This window comes from Ips typographus, linkage group LG3, assembly GCF_016097725.1.
Source record: "Ips typographus isolate SLU linkage group LG3, UJ_Ityp_2.0, whole genome shotgun sequence".
Classification (NCBI taxonomy): domain Eukaryota; kingdom Metazoa; phylum Arthropoda; class Insecta; order Coleoptera; family Curculionidae; genus Ips; species Ips typographus.
The window spans coordinates 162,074-183,394 of record NC_138424.1 but is presented as its reverse complement, the minus strand read 5'-3'; the positions used below and the strand labels follow the sequence as shown (position 1 = coordinate 183,394).

Here is a 21,321-nt window from a genome sequence, read left to right as displayed (position 1 = left end):
TCTGGGTTTAGGTTCGCTTCGTTTAATAAAGCTTTCGACTTTGAAAAGTACCAAGATCCTTCCTGGATGGAATGCCTGATCTCCAAAGACAGGGATAGTTCGGAGGAGAAAAGCGCCCCCATCGCTAAATTAGAGTCATTAGAAGAGTTAGATTTGGTAAGCTTTATTAACTCCCATTAAATTCTGTTTAGTATTCTTTTTATGCCTGTAACCAGCTTTTTTTGTTTTTTTTTTTCTAGAACTTAGACTTTAACGCAATTGATCCCTATGACAATCACGTGTTAAGGAAACGATCCCGTACATTTTCAAATAACTAATTCCAAGGATGATTATTATTTTGTTTGCATGGCATCAAATTCTAAAAATAGGGATTGTTTTACCATATCAAATTTCAATTGCAGGAATCCCCTCCCAGTAGTCCAACGAAAAAGTCAAAAATTTAGCCGAACTGCTAGACAGACGCCATATGTTGAAAATTAGTGCCCATATATAAACGTCAAAACTCAAGAACTGAGTAAATTGAAGAGCGGTAACTGACCCGAAAGGAAAAGTTCACACTCAACAAGGTTACTAGACCCCAGTCAATTCACGCAGAATTGCAAATGTACTACCTAGTCAGTCAGAAAAATGAATTGGCAACAATGTGCTGGTGGAGCAGCGGTTACGTCATGACTTGCGTTTATTGTCTGTCAAAAGCCCACCAGAATTTCACAGATATCACGTGATGTTACATTCTATAATATGTATTGTAGTCGTGTGGCAACTGTCGTAGACTTTTAATCTTCGTTTTTAAAATCCAGTTCTTACTAAATTTAGTAATGGCGTATTTTTACAGATAAGAAGGTTTTTCTTTTTTGTAAGTAGGTACTTTCAGTATAAATGCTAATAAGTCGATAAAGTGAACACACGTTAATTCCATGAAGAAAAACTGTACGACAAAATTAAGTTCCAGCACAGCGAGTACTTTGTGTTTGGTAAAAAAACACATGTGGGCTTAAATATGACGTCACATTCATTTCTACACGCTCCATGGAGCGCCAAAACAAAGGGGGCGGTGAAAAAGGGCAATTATGGGTGCGTTCAGAAAATTAGTTGGCTGTGTCACGTGATTTCACTCGAACAGTTAGGAAACTTTAATTGGGTTATCACAAAATGTACGAACACTTTTTTCAGACAAAGTCGTTTACATTACAAAGGCACAAGTGATGACGTAACTGAATTACATATTCTACGACCGGTTTCAACAGCGTTGCCGCTTTTCAAAATAATATAGACGCATAAAATAGATAATAATCCCAACAATAAATCTTTTAAAACCAACTTCACGATAGAAATAAACATTATTATTATAAAGGAAAATTACAAAAACGACTGAGTCACGTGTATTTATCGATACCTTGAAAGATTATACTACAAAATAACAAAAAAAGTATTGTTACAATTGACAGTGAGAGTATTTTTACTTAATTAAACTTAATATTAATAAATATAATAATAAAACAATATTTCTTAAGAAGTGCTTGGCGGCAATGGATTTGAACGGTTTTAAAGTCAGTTTTTACAAAATGTTTGTTACTCCGTTGTTGATCTTGGTGTGTAAACGCTGACTTTAAGGTGGTTTTTCAAAAAATAAATGAAACTTGAACACCAATTTGACCAGCGAAGGGAGAAACAAAATCCGTCTCTACAGTAAGGTTTAGCGTAATTTCGTTTAGGCGCCCTTGCATCAAAATATGTCAAAACCGTTTTACTGATGTTTGATCTCGCAAACTTTATATTTGACGGTTATTTCGGGTGTTATAATTAAAAACTTTCATCAATTTTGAATAAATCACTTGGCTACTAGTATGTTAGATAAGTAAAAGTATATTTCCAGTAAAAATGTATAGTTATACCGTATATACTAAAAAGCGTTTTAGAATGTGACCTCTTGTCAAATTTTGGTCAGCTGACTCTAGAAAAGCTCTATAGTTATTAGAATATACAAAACAAAAGCTTTAAATGTTTTTGTTTTAGTAATGTAACAGCATATGCCAAACATATTAACACTGAAATTTTGACAAAAAAGTAAAGTCTTTAATTAAAACACCTTATGCAGTTATTTACATGTTGTTGCTCCTATATATTTTATTTGATATACTAATTTTCTACACTTAAATTGTCAATTTATACAACCTTTCTCACATATACGATTACTCGTTATCTTATAATTTAAACCATATTTTCTCAAAAATACATTGTAAAATTACGTACATATCGCCACATCAAAGCAATAATTAATATGACGTATTTACTGCACCATATCATACTGTTATCACCCAATTTGTTATTACATGCAAAGTTTTATTTATTTTTTTCAAGTTGGACATTTATATTGTTCCGTGTAGGTATGTTTGTAACTTTGTAATATAATAAGTATGGTCATTATCTAATCTACTAGCTGTACTATACTTTGTGATATTAGCTTATTTTTTTCATCTTAGTCAAATTTAAAAATCTGTATATAACACAAATATTAATGAGTAGCTCAATATTATTAGTATTTATAGTAATTTTACTTGATACTTTGTTAAAGACTAAACTGTATATTAAGTGCCATATAGAATATTCTGTATTGTCTTTTATTATTATAAAACTTGCGACATCAAACATCTAAAATAGGGTATCCAATCAACATTAACGTTAACTGAATCCAGCTTGTTTTCCGATTTACTGAAACTTCTTATTAAAAGCGCTTGTTACGTATTTGAAGTAAAATCATGAAAAACCAAACGAGTACATTTTATAAGCACAAATGTAATATGTTTATACACGTTTTATCATATTTTTAATAAATACTATATAATTTTGAAAAAAGCCCAAAATAAAGTCGATAATGCCGTCTCTCTGTTTGAGGCGCGTTCAGTTATGAAGTTGAAGTTTTATTTCCTACTTTTTTATTTTATTTTTTTGCAATAATTAAAATAATGAAACTCTGAAGAGCACAACGTTGTGAATAAAACACCACTATTGTCATATTTAATAATTACTGCTATAAATCTTTGAATGACTGTAGGAAAATTACTTATTAAAGTGTAACAACAAATCTAACAATTACACTTTAATATAACATTGAGACATTCAATAACAAATTTATTTTTGTATCATTGAGTCTGAGGACAACCAGTAGATGGCGCCACGCAATCAACCAGCTGAAAACAGAAAACTGTAATCGTTACATTGTTGACATTTTGCAAATTTAATTTCCTAATCACCACAGCTGTCAATGATTGGTTTAGGGTGGGGTTACCCGTTTATTTGGATTTATTCAAATTTTTAATTTTTTTTTTCAGAAATTATTCTGATATTATTGTTTATCATATCTAATCAGTCAATGATAATTATTAATTTAGCTTTATAGGTGAGAAGAAATTATAGCGCCATATATACGTCAAAGTTGAGGTTAGGGCGTTCAGGTGACAGTTCTCCGTGTGTGTACCTCCTAGTGCTGTCCGAATTGTTTTTGTCAATATCTGATAAAAAATCGGCGGAAAAATCGCAATTTTCGATTGTACAACGATCGTAAAATTGCCTCCGCGGTTTCGGTCGCCTTATAATGAGAAAACTGGACTTTTTCCTCGTCAATTTATGCGTGAAAGTGATGGTGTAATTTTCGTCAAGACGCCATTTTGTTTGATTTGCAGTGAATATTTTGTAAGTTTTCCTTCACTTTTTTCTGGGATTTATTGTTGTTTCTGTTATTCCCGTCGCGTTGTGCTGTTTCAATAGCCCCGTCAAAAATTACCTCAAACGTTAGTCACTACTAAATGTAGGGTTGTTGGGTTTAAAAACAAAGCATGAAAATAGGACATATCTGCGCCCACCCTCGTTAATTTATCACTGCAAATGACTAATTTTTACATCGATAATCAGCCAACACCTTGCCCTAAGCCTTTCTTTTGCATTGTGCAGTGTGAATGAGCTTGTAAATTAACTAAATTGGTTTACAGTAATTGTCTAGGTCATTTTTAATTATTATACTCATGTTTTCTATTATTATAGTTTGACACAACTGTTAAAGAGTCTTAATTGATTATGGATGATAATAATACTCCAGGTGCAAAATATACATATACAGGCTGTAAATAAAAGCCATTGACATACTAAATATGGACCGGCCTTATAGTCGCTCTCCCACATTAAGCATGCGAGCCGGAGGGTGGAGCGAGAGAGAGAGAAACTAGTACGGGTAGCCTGCTCCTACCATCCTCGTATTTGCTCGTACTTTGGAATAATTTTGTGGGCTATTTACTTATCAATGTTTATTTATAGAGTTTTAATAGTTTTGGATATTTCTAAACTAATTTACTGATAAATTTCAACTATAAACTACAAGTTAAAGTCACATCTACATAGAATTATATTAGAAAATTATTATTTATTGACGTGTACTTTTTGTCTTAATATAAAATGATTTTAAAAGCATTTGATATTAAGACAAAAAGTGCACTCTCTCTGAGGATCTTGTATGTATACTTGTGTGAGATTGGAAGTACATAAAACCAAGCCTAGACCTAGAACACATTATCGCAATAAGTTCCTAAATAGGTATATTTAAAAGTTTTATAAAACATGAAAGTAATCAAGTTTTCAATTATAGGTATTAATTGAAATTTGAAACTGGTTGAAATAATTTATATAATGGTCTTGATTTATTCTTCATCTGCTGCATGTGAATAAACAATAAAATTCGTTTACATTTGAATATATACCTACCTATATAAAAAGAGAAAAGAAAATCTACATGTAGGTAGGTCTACAAATCCTTTTTAAGCAATAATACAAAACACTCTTACTTACCTATGTTTTACAAATAATATGTGTAACGTGAACTAATAATCTATATCTATATCTATAAGTACCTTATAACCTATAGGTACTATTAATAATAATGGTTTTCTACACAGGAGAATTTATATCCATATCTGGGGGTAGAAAATGTTTATTTTCAAATCCAATTGCATCTTAATATACTTTTTAATAATAATCCCATAAATTAATTTAAAGTTATAATGCTTTTTTTTAGTTTTATGTCATATATTACTTCTATGGTTTAATGGCTTTTTAATTCTACATATTATACAGGGTGTTTCGGGTGGAAAGGGAAATATTTTAGGAATGAGTTCAGGAGGTTAAAATAAGATAAATGAACCCATATTGTTTAATCCGATTCTTAACCGTTGCTGAAATAATCGGTCCTTAAGTTTTGTATGACTGTTTTTCATTTCAAAAGCAATACAAACAAATAATTGTGGTCTAAACAACAAAACTAAACTAATTTAGAATATTTTCGAAAATACCCCCACCAACTTCAATACAAGCTGCAGCACGCTTGCTAATCGGTCGAGTGATACGCTGAATAGCTTTGGGATTGTTTCTAATAAAATTTGCAGAAATGAAAATTCAAACTAAAAAACCTAAATTGAGAATCGTATTAAACAATATGGGTTCATTCATCTTATTTTAACCTCCTGAACGCATTCCTAAAATATTTCCCTTTCCTTCCGAAACACCCTGTATATTATTAGATCATTAATTTTACTGATGTTGAAAATGAATCAGTTTGGTATATTGTTGCCTAACCTTTATTTCAGACTCAAATTTTGTTTTATTAATGTGGTGTAATCTGATTGTAAAATAGGTTTTTAAAATTAATTTGGTTAGTTGTAAAATATGTCCACATAGCGGGTCTTGATCATGACTGTGATCATTTAACTCTGGAAATAAATTTAAAACATCTAGATTTCTAAGTCCTAGAGATGTCATTTTTAATAGTAAGTCAGGACAACTAAAATTGGACATCGTTTTAACTACCCCTTCAGCGGCAATGCAAATTTTTACGACATCACTGGATGGTTTAGTTAAACGGCCTCTATTTTTTCTAGTCAATAAAGAGGATATGGAGATATTTTCTGTGGTAAGCTCTCGTGCGCATATTTCACAATTGATTTGCCTAATAAGTTTTCTACTTACAAAACCTGAAATATATTCTACAATATTAGTACTATATAAGGAATGAACCACATTACTGAAATTTTGTATATATTTATAATATATTTCATTGTCTTCAACTTCAACATCTGATGTATTTTGATTAGAAGTGCAAAGACAGTCCAAGGTAGTCGTTTGGTGAGAATTTATTGAAAAATTTAAGATACTGGTGGCATCTTGTGCCAAACAGTTAGCGGAGTCAGATGACTTAATTTCACAATGTACGAGTAACCTTTTATAGGCGGACTCAAACTGAAAAGCTGTGGGATTGTTATTAAATCCTCCTCTAGACCGCACTGCAGAGAAAAACATTTCTATATGATCTTGACTTAATTTGTAAGACAGCAGAAAATCTAAAATACCATCGGATATGACTAGTTCGTTAAATAAATTTTGCACACTTTTTAAAGAAACCATTAATCCTAAAAATCCGGTTTTTCGAGATGACTGGATCAATCTCTCACCATTTATTGTTCTGAGTGAACTTAAATAATTGCAATTATTTTCTACAAAGTCATTTAAAAAAACTGAACTACTTTTATTTAATGGTCGTTTATATTTGTTTCTGCCTAAAAAATTTCTTGTATTTAAAACATCAAAAATATTGTTAATGCGCCTACAAAATGTTGTTGTCGCCTCGCTATTTTTAAAAGAATTTAAATTTAAATCTTTACTACAAAAGTCGATGGCGTCAGCAACACTGGCACTGAAAGTTTCTGCCGCTAACTTAACTCTGATTTTCTCTTTTACATAGTTTATATGCCTTTGACGAATCTTTGTTCCTGCATGTAACCCACTTTTTTCTTGAAGATCCACCAGTTCTTTAAAATATTTCCAAGAAATTATTTTACCTTCATGGACAATTGCACCCCAATCCCCCAAAGTATTTCTACATAATTTCAGCATGTGACAAACATCTAAAATAACATGAACTTTCTGATTGTTGAATGGATTATCAAAATAAGGTCTTATGTTTGGCCACGACAAACTGCACCCTAACACGTTGCACATTGCTAAATTGGCAGCACAACCATCAAAAGTTAGTGCTTTTATCAGCACACCAGAGGATTCCATCTGCAATAAACAACCTTTAACTAAGTTTGCTTTGTCTTGGGCGCTAATCGAATCAATCAAGAAATATGCAATAGGAATCTTCCAGTGTGCATTAACTCCTACAAGCATAAAAACCAGTACATTTTTGGCAACAGGTAAACTGTCGTTTCCCTTGATTCCGGTACCAAAATCTATGTATCCTACATTTTTGCTACCAGTCCAATGTATTTGTTGCTTTATTGCCATTTCGTCCATGATCAGACATCCAACCAGACGTTTTCCTTTACCCTTTTCTATTTGCGCTTTAATCTTCACAGCACGTAAAGCTTCCGCTGTGTAACCTGGTGTTCCATCAACAGAACCGTACCATTTAGAAAGAGTTCGCGGATGTGGCAAAGCCTTTCCAAAATATGATCTGACGTACGAATACGCAGAAGAAGAAAAGAAATTTAAAGTCAATGCGAAAGATCTTAGTTCCGCGGGATATTGTTTTCCGGAATGGGTTCTCAATTGTCTATAAATTAGTTGCTTTTCAGCATCTGGTATGCAATCCTAAAAGTAAAAAATAGCGTTTTAAAATTAAAATTAAATAGAAACAGGGTAGAAACTGGTTTCTGAAAAAATGCAGATTAAGCAACATTTCTTTCATTTGCTGGTTTATAAAAAAATAAGATATCAGCAGTTGGACAGATATAGGAAAGGATTAAGGTCAAATGGTCATAAATTAAGACATGATACATCCTGTAACATATTATTTATTTACTGACTGAAAATTTTGACAGTAAAACGTTACAGTCATTTATTAATTGAAACATCGAATAACATATTATAATTATGCTTATATTGGTCTAAAACAAATTAAAGTGTCGTTCCACTATCAAAAATAAATAGTGGAAGGACGTCTGTAATTTTAAGTTAATTTTGTTTGTCATGTCAGAAACTGACAGTATAACAATAATTATTATGATCCATATCCCATTCTAAATAGACTTGATATATCACCGTGATTAATAAAATAAGTACACCAAAATTTTACCCACCTTCAAAAAAAACGACTCATTTGAAGTTAAATGATTTTGCTTTCTAAGATGGTCAACTAGGGAGTTCATACCGGCTATTTTAGACTCTCGTCGTTTTAAACAGGCCTGCAGAATTTTAGTCTTTCTTGACAACATTTTTAGTTTATCTTGAGTTTGCATCCAATAGCGTTTTCTCTTTATAGGACACTCAAGATCCTTTTCTCTAAAATCCCCAAGGAATACTGGCTCAACTCTGATTCTAAAATAAATCAGCAAACCTTAAAAACATGGTCGAGAACATGGTGTTCAAAGAGAGAGTAGTAAAACCCTCTTTTTTCAGTTTTAAAGCCCTATTTGTTTTATTTTAACAATACTTATAAAGGGATTTAGGTACACACTGCTCAATAATATAGCCTTACTTCCATACCTTTTCCTATGACTTGATTTTTTCACTTCGAGGACAGTCTGTGTTTTTAGTAAAACCTCTTTCTCCCCTGCTGTGGTTTGAATAACTTTGTTATCTGGCTTTGATGTGGTAATGTCTAAATTATTAAAATGTTAATGAAAAAATGTTGCCAGCAATATGAATCATGTTTGTTCTTTAACTTACCAAACTGATTAGGGCTGTACTGGGTACTGGCTTGCTCGGGTTCATCATTATTTATATTAGAATTACATACCTCAGCTACTTGCTTAGCTAAAGGCAACAAACATGTATCTATAAATAAAAGTGCATAGTTGAACAACCAAGTTTGAGAACACTATTTAATGATTACCTTCCTCATCTTGTCTTTTTCGAATTAACACTCTTCTAGGTTTGGTTGTAGGGGTTGAGGTATTAATCAATTTGGCAGGAAAGTTGAATAAAGAAGGGACTGCTTCCTTTTTCAGAACCTTAGTTTCCATCACAGTTTCTTTGTAATCACTTTCAAGAAAATGTTTTTGGCAAAGCACTGAAGTTTTGCTAGGCTTGAAGTTTTTTCTCTTAGTGGCGTTTACCCATTTTCTTTGAAGCACAGGATCTTTAGGGAACCTAAGGAATGTTTATTCACTTTAATAGAGACTTATGAACTAATTGGAAGGATTGTTTGGCACAAGTTCAGTGAACTTTGCCTGATGCTAAAATGGCCTAACCTAACCCCATACCTGTGAAACTTAATATTGCACCCGCCAATACTTTTGGATGAACATCCGAACGCAGAGCAACTTTGAACCATTGTTCAGTGGGTTAGGTTTTAAAAAAAACCGTTTTTGAGGGTAGGGCTAAAAAACTATTAGAAAAATACACTTGAAAAAGTAACAACGACACTGAAAACACATACAATTAAATGGGTGGGCGTGGCTTGTAATACTGTACTGTAGATCTGTCTCTCTCGTTTAATCTCGATTCGTTCTTCTCTGTCTTTCGCCGCGTCCATTTTAATAATATGTCAATGATAAAAGCTCAATTTCTATATAGGACAAGTCTGTAAGTCAGTTCATACAAGGTGGTTGTGACTTGACAAAGCTTTAGGAATTACTATGTAGCTTCCTAGAAACAGCAGATGTACACCTGATGTTTAATATTTCTATAATTTCAGTTCTGCCTAAAAATGATTATTAGTTTTTTTTTAAATACATAATTTTATCAATTTTATCTATTTGCTTTTATGTTTCCATAAAGTCACAATTTATGACAACTAGATAAGTTAGATCTTATTGATATCCCCATAATGTACTGGCAGCTGGAGCTGTTTTCCTATTGAAACAGTTACCAAACATTCAATAAAATATTGATGATTCACTCTACAAACATTTGGTTTGTACCTAAGTCAGGAATTTCAGATTTCCATCTTTAGAGTGTGGATTATTGATGACTCTTTTTTTAAATAGAAAATCATAATAAAGATATTGTTTCAGTTCTAAGGAAATGTTTATTGTTTTGGAAGGTATTTAGATTAGAAAATTACTGTTTTTTTCTTGAGAAGATACAATGTTTAACTAGTTCTGTGTCAATCAAGATTATAAAAAAATATAATAAAATAAAAAAATAGTTGAAGCTTGATATTGTCATTCTGAACTGTGTGGATATGAGTCATTTGACTACTTTGATTTCAAACCAATAAAAAACAATCCCTAGTAGTTGTTTGATAGTTGGTCACAAGACTTTAATCTGACTTCCTGTTAAGTAGTCACATGACCACCTGTGGAATGATAGCACATCCATTTTGGCACACTGACAGATGTCACAAAGTTAATTTCCAGCTTTATCTAGGGCATTGATTTGCAATAGTTCTCTCTTCTTAACATGGAATTTCTGTATTTGTATAATTTATGAAGAAAATAATCAAAATTAGTTTTTTTTTTAAATGCTGACATTTTATTCCAGAGTATGACCCACCAATAGCAGATTGTTGGAAAGCAAAATGGCGCCGGTTCCCCGGCCCGGGAGCCTGCGTGATCCAGACATTGCGGAGCTGTTCTTCAAGCACGACCCCGAGAAAATCTTTGAAGATCTGCGGGAGATCGGACATGGCAGTTTTGGAGCGGTAATTTACTTCTCAAAAACTAGAAAATTGATCATCAACCTTATAACTTAACTGAAATTCAGCCTTTGAAACGTAATTATTGTACTAGGTGTACTATGCTCGATGTCTCATTTCCAAGGAAGTGGTGGCCATCAAAAAGATGTCTTTCAACGGAAAACAGAGCCTGGAGAAGTGGCAGGACATCTTAAAGGAAATCAGGCAATATTAGATGTTTGTGGTAGGGTAACAGAAAATGTTATTTAATATTTCGGTGAAGGTTCTTGAAACAACTGAAACATCCCAACACCATTGAATACAAAGGATGCTACTTGAAAGACAACACCGCGTGGCTAGTAATGGAGTACTGTTTGGGCAGCGCCTCTGACATCATTGAGGTTCATAAACGGCCGTTAAGGGAGGACGAGATATCGGCCATTTGCGACGGGGTGCTGAGGGGGTTGAGTTATCTGCATGAGTTTGGAAGAATTCATCGGGACGTGAAAGCGGGTAACATCCTGTTGACGGAAAACGGTACGGTTAAACTGGCCGACTTTGGTAGTGCTTCTATTAAATGCCCAGCCAATTCGTTTGTGGGGACGCCGTACTGGATGGCACCTGAAGTAAACTTAATTTGGTTGACACGAACTGCTGATCTAGTACGGTTTTTAGGTAATTTTGGCTATGGACGAGGGTCAGTATGACGGCAAGGTGGACGTTTGGTCTTTGGGGATAACTTGTATAGAATTGGCGGAACGGAAGCCACCTTATTTTAACATGAACGCAATGTCGGCACTTTACCACATCGCGCAGAATGATTCCCCCACTCTAGCTTCTAATGAATGGACAGATGTGTTTAAGCATTTTGTTGAGGCTTGTTTGCAGGTAATGGTCAATTTGTAGTTCTGTCACAATTTACACGTTTAATATGGTAAATTCTCTTTAGAAATCTCCACAATTGAGGCCGAGTTCGCAACAATTGTTGAGTCACATATTTGTGACGCGACAACGTTCGCCCAACGTGCTTATCGATCTGATACAGCGTACAAAGGCAGCGGTGCGCGACTTGGACAATCTGAACTATCGAAAAATGAAGAAAATTTTGATGATTGAAAATTGCGAAACGGAAAGCAATATCGATTCGTTACCGGACGTGGACGACGCCCCTGAAGAACCCACCGGCGGCGACAGTTCGAAGAGCAATTCGGTCACGTCCGAACACTCGGTACATTCAGTCGGAGTTTCTGCAAGTAGCCAGAGCAGTAGCACTAATAGTTTACCAGCTGGTAAGTTGTGAAAGAAATACTGATAGTCTCGGTTTACTGACTTCTGACTGTTGGAGGGGATGGGATTCCAAGGGTATATAACTTTGATTGGTTGCTCATATACTATGACTTCTGCAGAGTTTAAACTGAAACGTTCCAAGAATTGATTTAGGAGGCCTCTAAGACCCTTTTGAATGTGCAATAGACCTCTAAATGCTACTGAGAACTTCCTAAAAAGTGTCAGAGGCTTGTACAAATATCTAAAACCTTCCCAGAGTGGTTTTAAATGGTTAGAGGCCTCTAAGACCGTTTTGAATGTGCCAAAGACCTTTAAATGCTACTGAGAACTTTCTAAAAAGTGTTAGAAGCTTCTGCAAGTGTCTTAAACCTTCACAGAGTTGATTTAAATGGTTAGATACCTCTAGGACCGTTTTGAATGTGCCATAGACCTCTAAATGCTACTGAGAATTTTCTAAAAAGTGTCAGAGGCTTCTACAAATATCTCAAACCTTCCCAGAGTTGTTTTAAATTGTCAGAGGCCTCTAAGACCGTCTGGAATGTGCCACCTCTAAATACTACTGACAACCTTCTCAAACATGCCAGAAAATTCTACAAGTGTCTTAAACTTCCCCAGAGTTGTTTTAAATTGTCAGAGAGAACCTCTAGAACCATTTTGGAAGTGCTAGTAGCCTTTAAATGCTACTGACAACTTTCTAAAAAATGCCAGAAGCTGCTTCAAGTGTTAAGCCTTCCCAGAACGGTATTAATTTGCCAGAGGCCTCTAGGACAATTTTGAAAGTTCTACAGACCTCTAAATGCTATTAAGAGCTTTCTAAAAATCGCCAAAAACCTCGTGCCTCGTGCAACCGATCAATATCACATTTAATCACCGACATACGTTTTTTTTTGCTGGTGATTTGGACACGCAACAGTCAGAAGTCACTGAGCATGGGTTGTATGTTGCCAAATTTCCAGTTAATATTAACAATATTTTAAGGTGGTGATGATGGTACGGCTCGTCAACGTCACAGACCCATTAACCATATGGCAGCGGCGGCTCTCAGTGAACATTCGACTGGCAATAATTTTGCCACCATTCGAACGACGAGCATCGTCACCAAGCAGCAAAAAGAGCATATGCAGGAAGAGATGCACGAACAAATGTCAGGTTATAAGCGCATGCGCAGAGAGCACCAGAGTGCCCTCATGAAACTGGAGGACAAGTGTCGCATGGAGATGGAGAATCACAAAAATCAGCTCGACAAAGAGTACGACGCGCTATTGGCCAACTTCAGTAAGGAGTTGGAAAAGTTGCAGGCCAAGTAAGGTTTGATGGGGTGCGTACAAACGATGTTTCAAGGGTGATGATTTTCAGGCATCAGCAGGAGTTGGAGCGTAAATCAAAACAGAGCGTCGCTGCCGAAAAGAAGCTGATCAAGGATATAACTAGTCGCCAAGACAGTGATAGGAAAGCGTTCGAAGCGCATAGGAAAAAAGAGTACAAAGCCACCAAAGAGAGGTGGAAACGGGAATTATCGCAGGATGATTCCACGCCTAAAAGGCAACGGGATGCCACCTTGCAGTAAGCCATACAAAACTACTTTTATTAACAAAGATTTTTCATAGTACCATTTTACAGATCTCAAAAAGACAACTTAAAACAAGTGGACGCCCAGGAAGAACAGCGCTTGCTCATGGGACAACGTGCGGAACTAGACTTAGAATTAAGGAAATTCAGGAGAAAACGACTGTTTGCCTATCACCAGCTGGAGCAGGTAAAAGTTACTCAATCAAAAGTCAGATTAACTCACTAAACCAAAAAAAATGTTAGAATCTATTGAGGCAAGAACTGCATAAACGGCAACAACAGCTGGAACAGGCACACGCGATGCTGCTACGACATCACGAGAAAACGCAAGAGCTGGAATACAGACAGCAGAAGGCGGTGCACGCGTTGCGCGAAGAACAACTGAAGAACCAGCACGACACCGAGCTGGCCAATCAGGCGGAGTACATGAAACGGACGGAGCGCGAAATGCGCAAAAAACACGCGCTCGAACTGAAACAACAGCCCAAGTCGCTAAAGCAAAAGGAGATGATGGTGCGCAAACAGTTCCGGGAAACGTGCAAAGTGCAAACGAAGCAGTACAAAGCGCTCAAGGCGCAAATTTTAATGAACACGCCGAAGGAACAGCAGAAGACTGTCATTAAAAAGCTGAAAGAGGAGCAGAGAAGAAAGCTGGCGTTGTTGGGTGATCAGTACGAGCAGAGCATTGCTGAGATGTTGCAGAAGCAATGCATTAAATTGGACGAAAGTCAAGAGGTATGTGCTCTGCATAAGTTATTGTCTAATTAGTTTAGTTCACATGAGTAACAGCTGGTATAGTACCAGAACTAGGACTTGTGCTAGTTTTTCTAGTTAATTATATTTAAATTCTTGAACTCACTGTGACGGTTCAATTTAGTTTTATGAATTTGATATCAATTTGCAATATTCAGTTTTTAGCTAAATTATTAAATTTCAAACACTAAAATTAACTTGACAGGTAAAATTCCAATTATCATAGGGATTTCTAGAAATGTTGCTTTTTGTAAATAATAAAAGCAACCAACCTTTGACATCTAATGTGTGTAAAATTAGAATAAACAGTTTATTAATATTAGGGTCAAGTGAGGTAAATGTAAATACTATATTTCAGTTATTTTTTTATTATAATAATTTCAAGACTAAAAGCTTCAGTATACTTCTAGAGCAGTGTAACAGCTTACCAACGTTTCTAGAGCCGTCTACAAGGTTTCAAATGCCTTAAAAGCTGTCCAGAACTTTCTAAATGCTCCTAAAGTAATCTAAAAAGGTTTTAAATCACTACAGAAACTCCAAAATGCTTCTAAACCAGTCGAAAGCTTTCCGAAATAGTCTAGAAACTTCCAAAAGCTTTTAGAACACACACAAAAAATTTCAAAGCAGTCTAAAAGCTTCCCTATGCTTCTAAAGCAGTTTAAAAGCTTCCATGAGGTTCTAGAACCGTCCATACGTTTTCAAATGCTTTTAAAGCAGTCCAGAACCTTCAATGCTTTTTAAACTCTCCAGAAACCTTCCAAATGCTCCGAAAGTAGTCTAAAAAGATTTCAAAATACTACAGAAATAACTCCAAAATGTTGCTAAAGCCTTCCAAAAGCTTTTAGAACAGTTTAAAAGTTCCAAATGCTCTTTATCTAGTCTAGAAGCTCTCAAATCATTTAAAGACAGTCTAAAAGTTTCCGTATGCTTTTAGAGCAGTTTAAAAAGTTTCTAGAACCGTCTACAATGTTTCAAATGCTTTAAAAGCAATCCAGAACCTTCAATGCTCCTAAAGTAATCTAAAAAGATTTCAAAACGGTCTAGAAGCTTCCAAAAACTTTTAGAATCGTCTAAGAGTTTCGAAATGCCTCTAAATCATTCCAGAACCCTCAATATGCTCTTTAAATTGTCCAAATGCTCCTCAAATTGTTAAAAACAAATTTGAAAGTGTTCAAAACAGTTTAAAATCTTCTGTATGCTTCTGAAGCAGTTTAAAAGGTTTTTTCACGGTTTTAGTGCTTTTTAATCCGGACGGTAATCATCAATTTGCAGTTTTTAAGTGAGTTTCATAATTTTAATTAAATTTCCAGTTTTCATAAGTCAATTATCAAGACTCTAACACTGAATTTGACGTCAGTACCAGGTTGCAAAGTAAATTTTGAAAGTCAACTTCACTGACAAAAATTACTGTAAAAAACGGTAAACTGTAATTAACTTTTAGCTTCAAATTCAACAAATGAAAGAGAGACTGCAGTATGAACTGGGTATTTTAATTGCGTACCAGAGCAAGAATAAAATGCAGGCGCAGGCGCAACGAGATCGGGAAAAGAGCGAACTCCAGGAACGTGTCGAAGTCAGAAAGGCGCTACTACTGCAAAAGGTGACGTCACGTGTTGTTTGGCTTTGGGTTTTTAATTGTGTATTTTGACGCTAGATGGTGGCGGAAAACGAGCGGTTCATCGAAGAACGCGGAGAACGTATTCGAATCCTGCACGAGAAGCAAGAGCGAGAACTGCAGGAGTTTGACGACGAATCGGTCAGGCTGGGATTCAGGTAAGTTTGAGTCGAAGTAGACAGTCATAGACTTTCATGGATAATGGATTTAGCGCGTTGGCCATTGCTGAAATATCGTTGGGCGATATGAGGGATGACTTTGATGGCGACACCAGTTTGTCGGGCTCGATGCTCAGTCTGGCTCACTCCAACAGTTCCACCAGTTTTTCGCCCAACTCTGTTTAGTAGTAGGTGATAGGGCCGATTTAGGGATCTGATTGTGTCGTCGGTTGTTTTTGTCCCGCGCGTTTTTTTCCTTACGGGAATCTGGTTGTCATACGGGTTTTGTTCGCTTCAAAACGTTTTAGCAGCCCCAAGTTGCCTAGTGAGGAAGTAGTTCAAATGCACGCAAAATGATTCAAACCAATATCCGCGTTGTTGTCAGTATTTGCGTAAATCACGCACTGTTTCTAGTTTGTGATTGGTAAAAAAAAATCATCTATCAGTTGGCAGTTTTTTTTGACCAAACTCAAACTACCCACTGTACTGGGTGTCCGGATTTAGAGGGTTTTGACAGGAAAACTGCATTTTTCGGCTAGATAGGAAAAAACTAGTATACAAGTCTAGAGGTCGACTTTTGAGAAAAGATGGTATGGCAAAAACCGTATTTCGATATTTTGGCAGTTTGCGTCGCTAGATGGCGTTTTCCAAATTTCGTTCATTTTGAAGACTCTATTTCTTTTTGTTTAATACAAATAACGAAGGATGGAACTATACTAGGAGCGTATTTGGTTGCCTATAAGAAAATGAATTAATCTGCTTAGTACTTCTCCAATCCATGAAAGTTTTGTAAATTGACATGTACAATGATTTCGATTTTTCTGGTAGCAAATTGTACTTGTCGTTTTGGCAGCTTGTACTATTCCTGGTGGTCTGATTCCGACTCAGTATCCGAACTCATTTTTACCAAAAATTACAGCGCAAGAAGCAAATATTTCTTTTAAAAGTACCGAAATAAAATTGAAATCCGCCAAAACCACTGAAATGTCAAACTTGATACATTCCCGTCCGTGTACGCATCCTGACGGAATTGGGGAAAAAATGGGTCACGTGAACAATTTATTTACATAACAACATGGTGTCATGCGACAAAACGCCACTGTGCGCACACCAGCGCTATTTCTGAACGCAACACAGCGTCGCCGCCTACGAAGTTGTGAAGAATTTTCAAAATGAGCGAAATTCGAAAAACGCCCTCTAGCGCCGCGAACTGACAAAATATCGATTCACTTTTTTCCAAAAATTGACTTGTATACTAGTGTTTTCACTTTTTTTCCTATCTGGGCTGGAAATGGGTTTTTCCTGTCAAAACACAGTAAATCCGAACACCCTGTACGCAAATGACTTTGTCAGTGTCGTCAAATTAAATTTACAAGTTTCAAGCAATCGGGCTGCTTTAATAATAGAAAAATCAAAAATCGTAACGATAAATTAGAGATTCAGTAGCGCCGTTTAAACCTACAGTACATTCTAAATTATTAAAGTACTAATTAGTAACGTAACTAAAAAAAAAGACTAACTATACCAAATATTTTGGTATGTACGCTTAATATTACATAATTACCTACTATTATAATACGGAAATTATTTTACCCTTCCCTGGCTTCTTGACGAGTAGAGACTTCAGCCTAAAAAGGTGTTGAATACGACACGGAGTGGGGAAAGTTTTCTTTAGAGTATGGTACTCGCGGACGATTAATACAATTTTTCTTTAGATTCCAAGTTAAGAAACGTTTTTTCGATGCATTTTAGATACTAACCACCGAAGTAGGTAGTGCGTATCGTTAAGTATAAAGCACCAAATCGGCTCTGATACTCGGCGGCTCAAAAATATATTACTAAATAATGCTATTTTAATTTAGTTGTCACATTTTATGAAACAAAGTTTGAATTGACGTATTGAAATACAGGGGGTGTCCTTGTTTTGATTGACATCTGTCGGACAAACTTTTGTAGTCAGTTTTTATCCAAATAACTCATTAAAAAAAAAAAGAAACATCACAAATTCGTACAAACATTGAAATTAAGTGTAATAATTCTTTAATATTTTGGTGTAAAACATGTTTTTGGGCCTCCCTGTACATAAAAACCTTACTAGAACGTAGGACTTAAAAACGATTAATTTTCTTGTGTTAATAGGCTTGTAGATACTGTTAATTTGTGTTATTTTTTTTAGCAACCAGAGGTTAATTAATAACAATATTGTACATATACATTATTATACTGTTCTCTCTCTCTCTCTCTGTACGTACCTCTTTGATATGGCCGGTGTTGATGTGCGACTGAGAGATGTGGTAAAAGAAAATGCTCAAAATTTTGCTCGAAGCGTGCGTAGAAAGGGTTGGTTTGATGGTTCGTGTTCAGTACTTGAGAGGGTCGTTTAGGTTAACTCAATTGGTCGCTAACTATTTGTACTATAGCAAACTTTCAGTCGATCGCTACTTAACGCCAGACTTCGGTTTACACTCGGGCATTTTATTTTTTCTTTTTTTTTTTTAGCTTTATGGGCGGAATTTTTACTTTCGTTTTGCAATAAATAAAGTTATAAAATTGTTACCCTTTATTTTGTTTTGTTTGTTGATGAAGCGGACTCAACGAAAAAAGTCCTGTTTGTTTTTTCAATTATTGTAGTATTAGCACGTCGTTAAACGAATGGGAATACTTATGACACATTATTGGAAGTTTTTAGTCAATACACTTGTACATAATTTGTTAAAGAAGCTGCTATTTGTGTCAAATTTATTATTATATAGTGTTATTATTAGTGTAATTTTTTTAACTTAAATTATATAGTCGGCTCATAAAACCAATCAACTTTGTTGAACTAATTTTACGCTATTCCCATCTCCTTCTCGTATTGTTCCTCGCTAATTTTATTCTTTTTGACTTTTTTCAGTAACGCTATGTCACGTTTAAGCTCCTCCAAGTCTTCCTCACTTATCCCTGCTTTAAAAACACCAAAGTTATTTAACACGCACCACAAGTTAATTACACTCACCTTTTCGTTTCTTTCCCTTTCCTTCACTTTTGGCAGCCAGTTTAGCTTGCTTTCTTTTTATCCTTTTGTCTTTCCTAGCTTCTTTGTTATGTTTCGCCTCTGACCATGGTTCCGTGGCTTTTTTAATGTGTTTCGTTTTCTTTCCAGGCCAAATACCTGTAAAGCAACAGAATTAAACGTTTTTTCTTCCCGAATGAGTACTAAAAACCTGTAGTTTGATATTCAGTTAATTTTTTCTGCCTAACCGCCTCGCGTATTTTATCGCGATAGGGAACTGTGTTGACGTCAAAGTTATCAATGTGAGGAAAGTCGGACAGGTCGCGGTTTTTCAATTCTGGCATTTTAGGCATTTGTAGTAGACCGTAGGTGGCAGCCAACGCTCCTAACGGTAATTCCTACAAAAACCCAAACATGTTTAGCTGTCTGCTGTCTGCGAAAAGTTAATTTTTACCTTGACTCTCAACAATAGAGAACATTCGTGCTTTGAGTAAGCCCTCACGTGAGACACGTACGCTTTAGTGGCCAATTCCATAAGAGCTCGATCCTTCATTTGTAATTTTCTTATTTTCTCTCTCAGAGAATCTATCTACATTAATGACAGAAAAAATCGCATCAATTTTGAAAAAGTTAAGTACAGATATTTAATGTTTTCTTTTAAAAAGGGACACTCTGCCTACAGATGTAATTTAATATTATTCACACTATTCACAGGAATGAACACAACATTATAATAATAACCAACTTACATAACTTGTGGTGACATCATCATTGATCTGACTCAACTTCACTCTCTGATTGGTCTGAATAAAATCGACGTAAGCTTCTTCGTTCTCTAACAAGCAAATCAAAGCGCTTCCCTCGTGACCTTGCCGCGCTGTACGGCCTACTCGATGCACGAAACTTGAGGCACTGGATGGCGGATCCCACTGCAGAACCCAATCCACTTCCGGAATGTCAATGCCCCTGGCCATGACGTCGGTGCACAACAGCAACGCTTTTTCAGCGTTTCTAAAATTGTCCAGAACCTTTTTCCGTTTCTCCTTCAGTTTACCGTGAATTGCCAAAACTGGTAGTGTGGCTCCTTTGGGCATTATATGAGGAAACACTTTGGACCAATAGTCCACGCATGCGCAAGTTGGAAGAAACAGTAAAGACTTTTGCACTTGTTTTTGTTTTAGAAAGTTTAAAATGGAAGCCAGTTTGCCTAAATTTTTTTTTTTTAAACAGTGTGCCAGACTAAATAACTTGTAAACTCTTACCATCATTTTTGGCTAAAATGTAATAGTTTTGTAACATGTCAGGGGTGCTTTGTTTAGCTTTTGCCGTGACACTAACAAGCACAGGATTTCTTAGTCCGGCCCTGATTAAATCGTGCACTTCTTTAGTTTGCGTAGCCGAAAACAAACCCGTACGTCTCTGTCTTGGCAAGTAACTTAAAATTGTATCTAAGGTTTTTTGAAAACCTAAATCAAGTAACCTATCTGCCTCATCTAGAATTAGAACCTCCTGAAAGTCAACTTTGTTAAACACAATTCTCTAGATGTCATTTCTATATTAACCAGGTTTTTTAGAGCATTTGCAAAATTCACATCCTGCCTTCTAGTCAGTAAATCTTCCAAACGGCCTGGAGTACATATGACAATGTTACCTCCATTGTTTTTAAAGTTTTTCACATCTTCATCAACACTGTTTCCCCCCACAAAGATAATTTGGTTTAAGCCCTACAATTTTTTTTTTTTTTAATTTATTTAGGCTGACTTGTTAAGACATACAGTTATTGTTGGTAGTAATTGGTCCAAAACCTCTTTGGTCTGTAATGCCAATTCCCTAGTTGGTGATATTACAATAGCCCCTATTTGATGTTTTTGCCACTTTTCCTCCAATTCTCGTTTTTTTAAAATATCAAGAATAGGTATTAGAAATGCTAAAGTTTTACCTGACCCTGTAATATAACAATTTTTTTTAACATGCATGCCTTATAGAGGAGCCCAAAGAAAAATTTCTAAACGGGAATAGCCAAAAAGTAGTCTCAGTTACCTGTAACTGCCTCAGCTGCTACATCTTTTTTGCTTAGAAGTTGAGGTATTGTAGCTGCCTGGACCGGTGTCATGTATGGAAAATTCAAGGTTTCAATGCTGCATTTCACCTCATTTTCGAGATTTTGTAATATATCCCAAGTTTTCGGCATTTTTAAGTTGTACTTTATACGAAACCCAAATAATGAAACATGGTAAATACAAAAATGGGGTTAGGTTTACTAACCTAACCTCTCTCTCTCAATAAGAAGCAGATGACAGAAAATCATTGAGCTAGATATGGAATAGATCGGCCACTGTAA

At 35.4% G+C, this 21,321-nt stretch overlaps 4 protein-coding genes across 16 annotated transcripts in view; 2 read left to right on the top strand and 2 right to left on the bottom strand.

Annotated features, from left to right (window-relative positions):
* sei (potassium voltage-gated channel seizure) overlaps positions 1-2,912 on the top strand; it is a 39,464-nt gene extending 36,552 nt beyond the window's left edge. For 9 of the 10 annotated variants that reach the window (XM_081976262.1, XM_081976261.1, XM_081976267.1 and 6 more), the window contains 2 exons: positions 12-156; positions 240-2,912. In XM_081976262.1, coding sequence (XP_081832388.1) covers positions 12-156; positions 240-317 — 223 coding nt within the window. In that variant the 3' untranslated portion in view covers positions 318-2,912. The remainder of the gene's footprint in view (positions 1-11; positions 157-239) is intronic. The other variant, XM_081976265.1, reaches the window with a different exon arrangement.
* Positions 36-18,795, top strand: Tao (Serine/threonine-protein kinase Tao). Of its 3 annotated transcripts, none has more exons than XM_081976271.1 (13): positions 36-156; positions 10,471-10,630; positions 10,719-10,828; positions 10,887-11,229; positions 11,279-11,491; positions 11,553-11,892; positions 12,869-13,193; positions 13,247-13,453; positions 13,511-13,646; positions 13,703-14,194; positions 15,654-15,812; positions 15,867-15,985; positions 16,039-18,795. In XM_081976271.1, the coding sequence occupies exons 2-13, from the start codon at positions 10,508-10,510 to the stop codon at positions 16,169-16,171; spliced, it is 2,700 nt and encodes an 899-aa protein (XP_081832397.1). In that variant the 5' UTR covers positions 36-156; positions 10,471-10,507; the 3' UTR covers positions 16,172-18,795. The 3 variants fall into 3 exon arrangements, with proteins under 3 accessions (XP_081832397.1, XP_081832398.1, XP_081832396.1); XM_081976272.1 differs by lacking the exon at positions 36-156 and adding an exon at positions 3,295-3,400; XM_081976270.1 differs by lacking the exon at positions 36-156 and adding an exon at positions 3,407-3,693.
* Positions 7,823-9,530, bottom strand: LOC145726941 (52 kDa repressor of the inhibitor of the protein kinase-like). Its single transcript, XM_081976284.1, has 6 exons — positions 9,425-9,530; positions 9,249-9,373; positions 8,879-9,135; positions 8,713-8,820; positions 8,530-8,644; positions 7,823-8,361 (listed from the first exon to the last, which is right to left on the bottom strand). The coding sequence occupies exons 2-6, from the start codon at positions 9,317-9,319 to the stop codon at positions 8,091-8,093; spliced, it is 822 nt and encodes a 273-aa protein (XP_081832410.1). The 5' UTR covers positions 9,320-9,373; positions 9,425-9,530; the 3' UTR covers positions 7,823-8,090.
* On the bottom strand, positions 18,691-21,321 carry LOC145726937 (putative ATP-dependent RNA helicase DDX55 homolog). 2 transcript variants are annotated; one of them, XM_081976273.1, is made up of 9 exons: positions 21,021-21,321; positions 20,756-20,925; positions 20,543-20,704; positions 20,243-20,489; positions 19,730-20,187; positions 19,435-19,569; positions 19,192-19,378; positions 18,984-19,139; positions 18,691-18,931 (listed from the first exon to the last, which is right to left on the bottom strand). In XM_081976273.1, exons 1-9 carry the CDS (start codon positions 21,169-21,171, stop codon positions 18,816-18,818), a joined length of 1,782 nt encoding a protein of 593 aa, XP_081832399.1. In that variant the 5' UTR covers positions 21,172-21,321; the 3' UTR covers positions 18,691-18,815. The 2 variants fall into 2 exon arrangements, with proteins under 2 accessions (XP_081832399.1, XP_081832400.1); XM_081976274.1 differs by having other exon boundaries at positions 18,691-18,928.

Bases quoted from the DNA above. Each gene is read 5' to 3' on its own strand.
- LOC145726941 (XM_081976284.1), bottom strand. From the start codon at position 9,319: ATGGTTCAAAGTTGCTCTGCGTTCGGATGTTCATCCAAAAGTATTGGC. The intron at 9,136-9,248 runs GTATGGGGTTAG...AACATTCCTTAG, and splicing joins TGCAATATTAAGTTTCACAG to GTTCCCTAAAGATCCTGTGC. The intron at 8,645-8,712 runs GTAAGTTAAAGA...TTAATAATTTAG, and splicing joins GTACAGCCCTAATCAGTTTG to ACATTACCACATCAAAGCCA.
- Tao (XM_081976271.1), top strand. From the start codon at position 10,508: ATGGCGCCGGTTCCCCGGCCCGGGAGCCTGCGTGATCCAGACATTGCG. The intron at 10,631-10,718 runs GTAATTTACTTC...TTATTGTACTAG, and splicing joins GACATGGCAGTTTTGGAGCG to GTGTACTATGCTCGATGTCT. The intron at 15,986-16,038 runs GTAAGTTTGAGT...TAATGGATTTAG, and splicing joins TCGGTCAGGCTGGGATTCAG to CGCGTTGGCCATTGCTGAAA.
- LOC145726937 (XM_081976273.1), bottom strand. From the start codon at position 21,171: ATGCCGAAAACTTGGGATATATTACAAAATCTCGAAAATGAGGTGAAA. The intron at 20,705-20,755 runs GTATGTCTTAAC...AAAAAATTGTAG, and splicing joins AATTACTACCAACAATAACT to GGCTTAAACCAAATTATCTT. The intron at 20,188-20,242 runs GTAAGAGTTTAC...AAAAAAATTTAG, and splicing joins CATTTTAGCCAAAAATGATG to GCAAACTGGCTTCCATTTTA.